This window comes from Chanodichthys erythropterus, chromosome 12 (genome assembly GCF_024489055.1).
Source record: "Chanodichthys erythropterus isolate Z2021 chromosome 12, ASM2448905v1, whole genome shotgun sequence".
Taxonomy (NCBI): domain Eukaryota; kingdom Metazoa; phylum Chordata; class Actinopteri; order Cypriniformes; family Xenocyprididae; genus Chanodichthys; species Chanodichthys erythropterus.
In genome coordinates this window covers 33,216,119-33,225,354 of record NC_090232.1, presented here as the reverse complement: position 1 = coordinate 33,225,354, position 9,236 = coordinate 33,216,119, and the positions used below count along the sequence as shown (strand labels likewise).

Sequence of the window (9,236 nt, the reverse complement as noted above, 5' to 3'; positions counted from 1 at the left end):
ATTAGCTCTCTTATTCTTCTTCTCTATTAGAATTCCGGCAGTGTAGACGCTGCTAAGTGTATTACTGCCCTCCACAGGTCAAAGTTTGAACTAAATTGTCATATACAATATGCTAGTGCAAGTGGTTAGATTACATAAAAATTAAGTCCTTAGACTTAGAAGCTTGTCATGTTTCAGAAGTAATATCATTGTAAATGCCTAGTTGCAATACCTTCCAGATTATTTAATGTAATAAATGTATACATGTGCTGTTTTTCTCTCTCAGGAGGAAGAGTCCAGCGCAGTTCCAGTTTCTGTGTCTGAATACCTCACACCTTCCTGGTCTCTCTCTCCTTCCTCCTCTCCCCTCTCTCACTCTGAGCCCAGTGATTCAGACCTCGACTCGGATGATGCCAATGGAGAGATGCACATGCGGACACCTCACCACCGCAAGAGGCACAAAGCCCTCTCCTCTCCTGCTGTACATGCCAAGAGAAAGGCACCTCAGCGACCCCCCAACCATCCTCCCTCATTTCCACTTTCCATCCCAACCTCCCTGCTGCAGCCCACTGCTCCTTCCAGACCTGTGTTTAAGTGCCCACGGCCTACAGGAGTTCCTTCTAATAGTGTCAGTGTGTCAATGGGTCGTGGGCAGAGCACAATGGCACAGAAACAGCGGTGTGTTTACTGTGGCCGTCACTTCCGATCTCTCCCACGACATCTGAACAAACACCATGCCCAACAGCCTGACGTCCGCTCTGCCCTGGAGCAAGCGCACGCCTCTGGTAACTATCATTGTGTACACTCATCTCTCCCATCATCGAGCAAACATTCCCAATGCCCCCAAGTGGCTCGCGTGCCAGGTGTAGTGGTGGAAACGCCACAGTCGCCTCCTTTTTCTTCTTTGTCTCCAGTCAGAAGGAGCCCTGCCCTCTCTAGCCCTAGTCGCAAAAGTCCTGCCCCAGCCCTGACAACTCCGCCCAGAGCAGGAGGTGTTCCAGTATCTGTGTTAAAGAGGAGCCCACCTACACCTGCTACTCCTCCAAGAAAAGGAGGACGAAAAATTAAAAAGGAGAAAGAGGAGGTAGACGTTTTTGAGAAGACGAAAGAGGTAGTGCCCATTTCAGTGTTTGCGGAGCATGTGAAGCTGGCAGAATCTTCGAAAGAAGAGAGAGAAGACAGTGGAGGGAGAGAAGAAGAAAGCGGAGCGGAGGATAAGACCGACTTATCGAGGTCAGACATTTTGAATTGATCTTACACTGTATATACACTGGACACGAGTGGTGCGAAATGACGCGACAAAAGACAATAGAACTCATTATAATCAGTGATGCTGTCGACACTGGATGCATTGCAATGCGACAAGTTTTATTTATGACATACTCCACATGCCAAGAATTTATCATCCAGTCTCTCTAAACTCATGTACTCACTTTTGTTCTTTTTCTCTTTTCTCAGTTCACGTCGACCGCACATGCTTCCACTTCTTGCCTCCCTCTCTTCCCTGGTGTTGTATCTGCGGCGGCTGCAGCATTCCGCCTTCATTTCTCTATCCCGCTCGCCACAGTCAGCTGAGGCCTGGCGTCTCCTCTGTCACTCCAGCCTGGCCCTTCTCATCCTTTACAACCGCCGGCGTGAATGTGAAGTCTCCAAACTCACCATTTCCGAGTACCAAGCCCGTGTCACACCCCAGTACCCCATCCCCATGGCACCTGGTGCCCCACCGACTCTAACCCCACTCGAGGCCTCGCTCTCACCATTCGAGCGGATGGTCCTCCCCCATCTCCCTCGCGTCGGGGTCCAAGGGAAACGTGGCCGCGTGCAGCCGCTCATCCTCCCGCCACATTCTGAGGCTTGTCTGGAGATGCTTTTGCAGACTCGTACTGGTGTGGGAATCGATCCACAGAACCCCTACGTGTTTGCCCGGCCGTATCATTCGCCTGCTACTCCCCTGCGAGGGACAGACTTACTACGCAGCTTGGCTCGGTCCAGTGGTACACGGCACCCACGGGCACTGACGCAGACACGTGTTCGCCGACAGGTGGCGATACTTACACAGCTCCTGTTGTTAAGTGAGGGCGAGGAGGAAGGGCACCGCGGGGCTGCCACACAACGATTGGAAAGCTTTTTGCAGAAAGAGTATCATGTAACACAAAGCTGTGCAACCATCGGCCAAGACCCAGGGCTGATGGGTCTGATTGGTCGGGTGGTACTATGTGGAGAGAGAGATGGCGTCTTGTTTCGAGGAATGAGTTTACATCACATCTGTCTGGAGTTAGATGGTGAGTGAGTTTGTTGTGTCAAGCACATGACGGGTGTAAATAAAGAGTATTGGACACATCAGTCATACTTACTTTCCCAACCCTTTCAGTGTTGTCAGGAAACTCTGCTGACTCTCTGTCAGAGGAGTCAGATGTTGAGCAGAGTAAAGAGAAACCAGAAGCACCATCTCCTGCAACCACCATTATGATGAAGAAAACCACAAGCAACAGCAAATCTCCCCGGCCTAAGAAGATGAACAGCAGCTCCCTGATCTCAACGGGACGCAAAAAGGCCTCAGGACAGCCTAAGCCTGGTGAGTCTGACTGTATGATTGTACAGTGTGACAATATTTCTTTGTACACCTCAGTTCCAGGTCCTGTGGAAAACACTGATGATTGTGACAGTAATTCATGTTTACATGTGCAATGCATGTGTTAGTTAAAAAAAGACGTTGCCACCTTTGTTGAAAGAGTGCAGCTAAACTAACTAAGAATAGGCAAGAACAAAAACAAATTTAAATTCATCAGTTCGCTTTATCGGTTCATGATGTTGTTATCGTGCGTCTTTGCTATAAAATGCATTTTCCCTTTTATAATGAGAAAAATTCTGTAATGAGAACAACAGTTAACGTTGCTGTTCTCTGTAGCCATGGTGACCAATCTTTTGGAGTAGGACAGAATTTTAATGGTAGTTTTCCAGACATTAAAACTAGCATCAAGTTTTGTCCTAAAGGGGCTCATCAGTTAGTTTAATTGCAAATGCACTTGTTGTATTTTTTAGCAAATATGGTATCAAATAGGTATTTAACAGTAATAAATGTATTATTTTCATTGATCATGTTTAAGTGCACATCATTTTCAATTAAGGTATATTGTTGTTAAGCCTTCATTCAGAAAAGATGTTTACATGCACTGAAGCTATTGGAATTACAGATTTCAATTAAACTTTGTCATGCTGTGTGCTGTATTTAATGATTATGAACGTAATTATTTTAATTAATGTCCTTGACGACAGCAGACAAGAGTGCAAAATGTAAGCCACAAGACACTTATGTTGCCCATTTTCATATTGTTCTTCAAAAATCTTTTTTTAAAGGGTTAGTTCAGCCCAACAGACTGACAGGGAAGAAAAAATGTTGAATAAAGTTGTCGTTTTTGCGCACAAAAAAGTATTCATGTAGCTTCATAAAATTAACATTCTACATCATTAATTATAAAAAATTATAATTTATTTTTTTAATTTTTATTTGTATTATTTTATTTAGAAATAAATGGTGTATAATTTATTATTTACAATATATGAGTTATAAATATGAGTTTCCATTTTTGTCATTAGTTTAATCCCTTGCGATAGCAACACCATTTAAGATATCCAATGCCCTTTCACAATTTAGCATCTTCAATATATTGGCATCATGTTGAGAAAGTTTGGTGTGAATTGTATGATGGCCTTTGGAGCAGTAATTAAAAATTCAGAGCTTAATTAAAAAAATCCACAAAGTTGTCTGGCTCAAATATATATATATATATATATATATATATATATATACCCAGTTTGGTGACTGTAGGTAAAACTAACCCCCTACTTTAGTCAAAAGGTGGCGCTATAGAGCCCCTCCACCACACCATTTTCTAAGGCTTTGCCCATGTCTTCTGGCTGACAAATCTAATGTGTGTGTGTCGAGATTCATGTGATTTGAAGCATGCTAAGTGTCTCAAAAACACCCAAAAAGAATATGAAAGTGACACATTGCCATGACAACAGTATTCAAGATATCAAGAATCCTTTCACAGGTGTACATCTGTGGTGTTTCGACATTATTCTGATGAAGACTGAAGCAAATCGGGTAAAAATAAGAGAGAGATTTTAAAGCATTTTGAAAGTGACACACTTCTTGCTGCCAGTTGACTCACAATAGTCACATCCATGTGATCAGCCTCCTACAACGAACACACAGCTGAAGTTTCATTAAAAGTTTTCTTTAAAACTTCTGTATGCAGAGGTTATAATACACTTCCTGTTTCCCTTTTTTTTTCACCATAAATTTGATGTCTTGCCATGGCTAAACCATTTAAGAGATCAAAAATCTGCTTGCAATTTAGCATCGTCAGTGTCTTGACTTCATGCTTGACTGAGTTTGGTTGCGATCAAAAGAATCCTCTTGGAGGAGTATATCAAAATCCAGAGCATGCGTTTTTCAAACAACCCATAATAGCCCACATCCTTTTGGGCTGTCGTATGACTTAGAGTGTGAATGTTGTTCAACCCGATGAGGTCTATAACTGTATGAAGTTTAGTTACTGTAGGTGAAAATGGGTGTGCTACAGAGCCCCGCAAATACAATCATATAAAAGAGCCACAGAGCCCCCTCCTCAACCCCCCCATGATAACTTGTGCCTGTCCCTGATGGCTGACAATTCCAACGTGTGTGCAAAGTTTCAAGAGGTTTAGAGCCCCAAAAGTGTCCGAAAGTTCGAAAAAAAAAATTTACCTAAAGAAATCAGGTAGGTAACAGGTCGACCCCTAGGGCTTGAGCCCTAAATATCTGAGCCTATATGTGGGCATGGGCGCCTTCAAATTTTGTGTTTGACAATGGGTGTATAGAATACACTTTTAATAAGACTTTTTTTGTTGTTGTTGTTGTTTCAAATAGAGGTTTTCATGGGGCAAGGTAAACAAATCTAAAAGAGTCAATTCAAAGAGACAAGGTAGCCTATGCTTAATCTTCACATCACCTCATTTTGGAAGAAGAATAATGGAGCACTAAACACTGTCATGTAATGTAGCTGAATAAAAAGCAAAAACGTTTCGTCTAATGAAACGTGAAGACAAACACACGATTGCGACAATATATGTTTTATGAGTGTTTTTCAAGCCATCTTGAGGTATTTTAGTAACAATAAATTATATGAATAATGCAAAGCTAATTGACAGCCTTTATAACAGTATAGAAACTATGGCCCCACTTTATATTAAGTGTCTTTAAGTACTGTGTACTAACATTGAAATTAATAATATGATACAATGCACTTATTGTGTACATACATGTTTTTACATTGCACTTGTATTTTAAAAATACATGCATGTAATTACATCTGTTATTAATTTCTGTAATTACATTTATAATTACAATGTTGACCTTCCCTTACACCTTAACCCACCCTTAAACCTACCCATACCACCAAACTTGTCCCTAACTTTACCTGTATCTCACTTCAATAGTAGCATTAGTGTTTTGCAATACAACATGAACACAATAAGTACATTGTACTTATTTTTGATGTTAGTACATAGTAGTTAAAGGCGCCTACTAAAGAAAAAAACTGGTATTACACTTGATATTTTTGTCCCCCCTCACTTCTGAAATGATGGTAATGGGGGGCCTTCGAGGTTGAGAATCACTGATGTTTAGGACATGATGGGACACAATTTTCCATAAATAATTCTTATATGTAGATGTTTATATCACAAAAGTATACCATCAACAATATTTTGGTAAAATGTAAGCAAGAATATTGTGATGGTTGGTATTTATTGTAAGGCATTTAAATCACAATTAGATTTGAACTAATAGTGCAATATCTCAAGTTTTTCCAATAAAGTTCAACCTGCAAAGACCTTTTGAGACCTTCAGCACAGTGCTGGCTCATTGACCTGAGTGTGTGTGTGTGTGTGTGTTTGTGCGTGCGTGTGTGTGCCTGGGGGTGCACGGGAGAGCCTCAGTGAAGTGTTTGCACAGAAATAATGATTAACACACATTCTCTTCTCTGTCTCAGGTAAACGTGGTGTGCTAAAGCGGCCTTGGTCTGAGGCAGAGCGGGCAGCTGTTGAGTCCCACCTGGTGCAAAACATTATGGAGCTTCGTGTGCCCGCCAAAGCAGACTGTGAGCGCTGCCTGGAGCTTTGCCCCCTGCTGGTCACTAACCACCGGGATTGGAGGGCTGTTAAGTTCTACTGCCACAACCGTATACAGCTGCTCAAGAAAACCCAGCAAAGGCAGAGTCCACCCACCCTGTCCGTCTGCTGAGGCTGTGAATCAGCACGCTGCTGGGAAGGGTCAACCAATAACAGCAGATATATAAGGGAAGGAATGTGATATTTACATGGTACAGTCACAGTAAACAGTGCAAATGCTTTAATTAATGTGTTGTAAGTGATTAGTGTCCAGTTTCTGAAACGGAAAATGGTACCACTCTGGGAAGCAGACAGAAATGCACACTTGTCTTGTGTACTTTTCCAAAATACGAAAACCACACTTTTTTTTCTTTGTCTGCACATTACCAGTTTCTGTTGCTGGCTTGAAAGTAGATGAAATTTTTTGACCAGCTGAAAGTCTGAATGGCTTTGCTCTCCCTTTGGCTATGCCTACATTTCACTAATGACTGAGAATAAGGCAGACTGAGCAAACTGTGCCTTTATGGGAGTCAAACGTCAATTTTATTCACATTTGTAGTGACCACTTTTCTGCTACATGCAGATACCATAATGTTTCATGAAATGAAAAAATATGCATAAGAAATAGAGGATAAAAAGATTATCATCCATTTTTGTCTACCATCTTTGCTCATTAAAATTACAAAAGGTCCCATTGAAACTAACTTGAATTGAATTTCATTTAAACAGTTAAGAAACATAATTCCCATTTCGGGGGAATTTCATAAATCTCATTCCATAATTGAGCATTAACTTTTTTCCACATGTTTATTTTCCTATTATTTCAAGACTTATTTGATTTTAAATAAATAGTTCTGTCCTCATTTGCTCATGTTGTCAAACCAGTATGACATTCCTTCTTCAATAGAACACAAACTGAGACATTTTTGAATGTATTGGTCTTTTTTTTTTTTTACTATGCAATTATAATTAATAAATGCAATTACAATAAAAAATGTCATATGGATCGCTTTATGACAGTTTTTAATGCTTAGGCATAATTAATCGTAATTGCAAGAACAAAAATGACCAGAAATTTCTTTGGAATTTCTCCTTTTGTGTTCAACAAAAGAAAGTCTTGCTTGTTTGGAACAACATGAGGGTGAGGGTTTATTTTTGGGTGAACTGTTCTATTTATTTCAGTCTGTTTTTCTGTTCACATTATTGAAGAGATCAGACTTCAGGATATTCCATGATATCTTTTTCCATATATTTCACTGCAGATATTGATTAGCTTGTTCAGCACTGAAAAATGAGCATCTATCGGTCCTGTATTTCTAGAAATGGACATAAATGGTTTAGCAGATGAGTTTACTTTACTTGTTTGATTTATATTTATCCATCAAATCCATATCAAAACTTAAACTGTGTATTGTAAACACGATAACCACACGTAACACCTCAGTTTATACTTTTTATATCTGTATCTCGCTGTTTTGTTATCTGTCCTTTCAGACTTTGCTATGTATATATGTAAACACATATGTCATCGCTATTAGTAGTGGTATTGTTATTACTATTAAATATTACTGTGGCAAGTGTTTTTCATTTCCACTACATGTACATACTGACTGAATGTAAATATTTGCAGAAAAAAACGAGCACGATGTAAATACATTGTAGGCAAGAAAATGTTTTTGTGTTGTCTGTGTGTTTTTCTAAGTTTGAAATAATAAAAATGTTTTGTTTGTAATTTTAGACTTGGTCTGGTTTATGCTGCCCATAAAGAAAATGCACAAGTGCAGAAAAAAATCCTCACAATTCAGTCTAAAAACACAGACTTCAATGTAGTGATTTGTGCTACATTCATTTTAAACAATTACTATAATTTGGCATTGTTTATTACATTGTTTAATGCATTAAAACATTAAAAGTAATTTTTCCTTATTGATCATGGTGTCATTGCACTCTGCACCGAAAGGTTTGATTGGATAGTGAGTGGCGCAGTTATTTGTTTTGCTTCAGTCTAAAAAGGTTTGTTTGCATTAAATGTTGTAAATCATGTCCCTGCTGTCTCTTGTAGAGCTTTAAAAAAAAAAAAAAAGAGTTGATTTATTATTAGCTTACCAATTTCATTTTCACTGTTGAATCAGCGCTCTGAAGGTCAATTTGTTTAGCAGTCAGTGAAAACATTATAAACAGTAAGAACGTGTTTGAAAAACTGTATTTGTTTTCTTATGGATTATTAATGTACTGTGCACTTAAAGGTCCACACAAACAGCTGAATAATAATAGCTATTTTGCCACTGGGACTGCTTATATTCTCCAGTAACTGCTCTCTTATATAAAGCACTTCAGGACTGTCCGTTTGGACAACTTTAATCTTAGCAGAGTTTGTAGAGTTCTTCTGTAAAACCATAAACATGACAGTTGGATCATAATGAATTTAATTTTTAAAAAATATATACCCGGTTAATCTGAACACTATTTCCGATTTTACTCTAGTAACCTCTGTTGCAACACACTATGTATGTAATTTCATGTATGACAGTATATAGTTTTTCTATCAATCACCACACGATTTTGAATACATCCATTAGAGGGCGCTAAATCGTCAGCTGAACAGTCATAATAGCATTCAGTTTGAAGTCTCTATTTTAAAAAAAAGTTTTTTTTAAACATACATTCTTCTCTCAGAAGACTTGATACTTAATTTATGGATGCTTGTAAGCATAGTGATTACTGAGAGTTTGCCATTGAAAAATGTAACTTGATGGTCAAGAAATTGAATTTACATGAGGACAAAAACGCTGGTTAAATATGTAACCGTGGTTCTGTGAATTCCAGATGACATACACCAAAAAGGAAGCTGCTTCACTAACAAGGTTAGGAGCCAGGGAAACCATGGTTTGGACAGCCACCTTGGTGCTTTCAGAAGTACCCTGTGTCTGCCCTGAGCAATCCTGTTAAGTGTCAGAGGAAAAGCATACAGAAGACAATCCAGCCAATCGTGTGAAAGTGCGTCCTGCCCCCATGGACTGGATGCTTGTTTCTAGGCAAACCACAATGGGCAGTGAGTTGTTGTGTTCTCCAAAGCAAATGGATCTACTTCCGCCAAATGT

The 9,236-nt window shown here is 39.5% G+C and overlaps 1 protein-coding gene across 3 annotated transcripts in view; it reads left to right on the top strand.

Moving 5' to 3' along the window:
* Positions 1 to 7,821, top strand: part of si:dkey-117m1.4 (uncharacterized) — a 27,808-nt gene extending 19,987 nt beyond the window's left edge. For all 3 annotated transcript variants that reach the window (XM_067404471.1, XM_067404470.1, XM_067404472.1), the window contains exons 6-9: positions 266 to 1,212; positions 1,438 to 2,261; positions 2,351 to 2,554; positions 6,018 to 7,821. In XM_067404471.1, coding sequence (XP_067260572.1) covers positions 266 to 1,212; positions 1,438 to 2,261; positions 2,351 to 2,554; positions 6,018 to 6,268 — 2,226 coding nt within the window. In that variant the 3' untranslated portion in view covers positions 6,269 to 7,821. The remainder of the gene's footprint in view (positions 1 to 265; positions 1,213 to 1,437; positions 2,262 to 2,350; positions 2,555 to 6,017) is intronic.
* Positions 7,822 to 9,236: the final 1,415 nt, after the last annotated feature.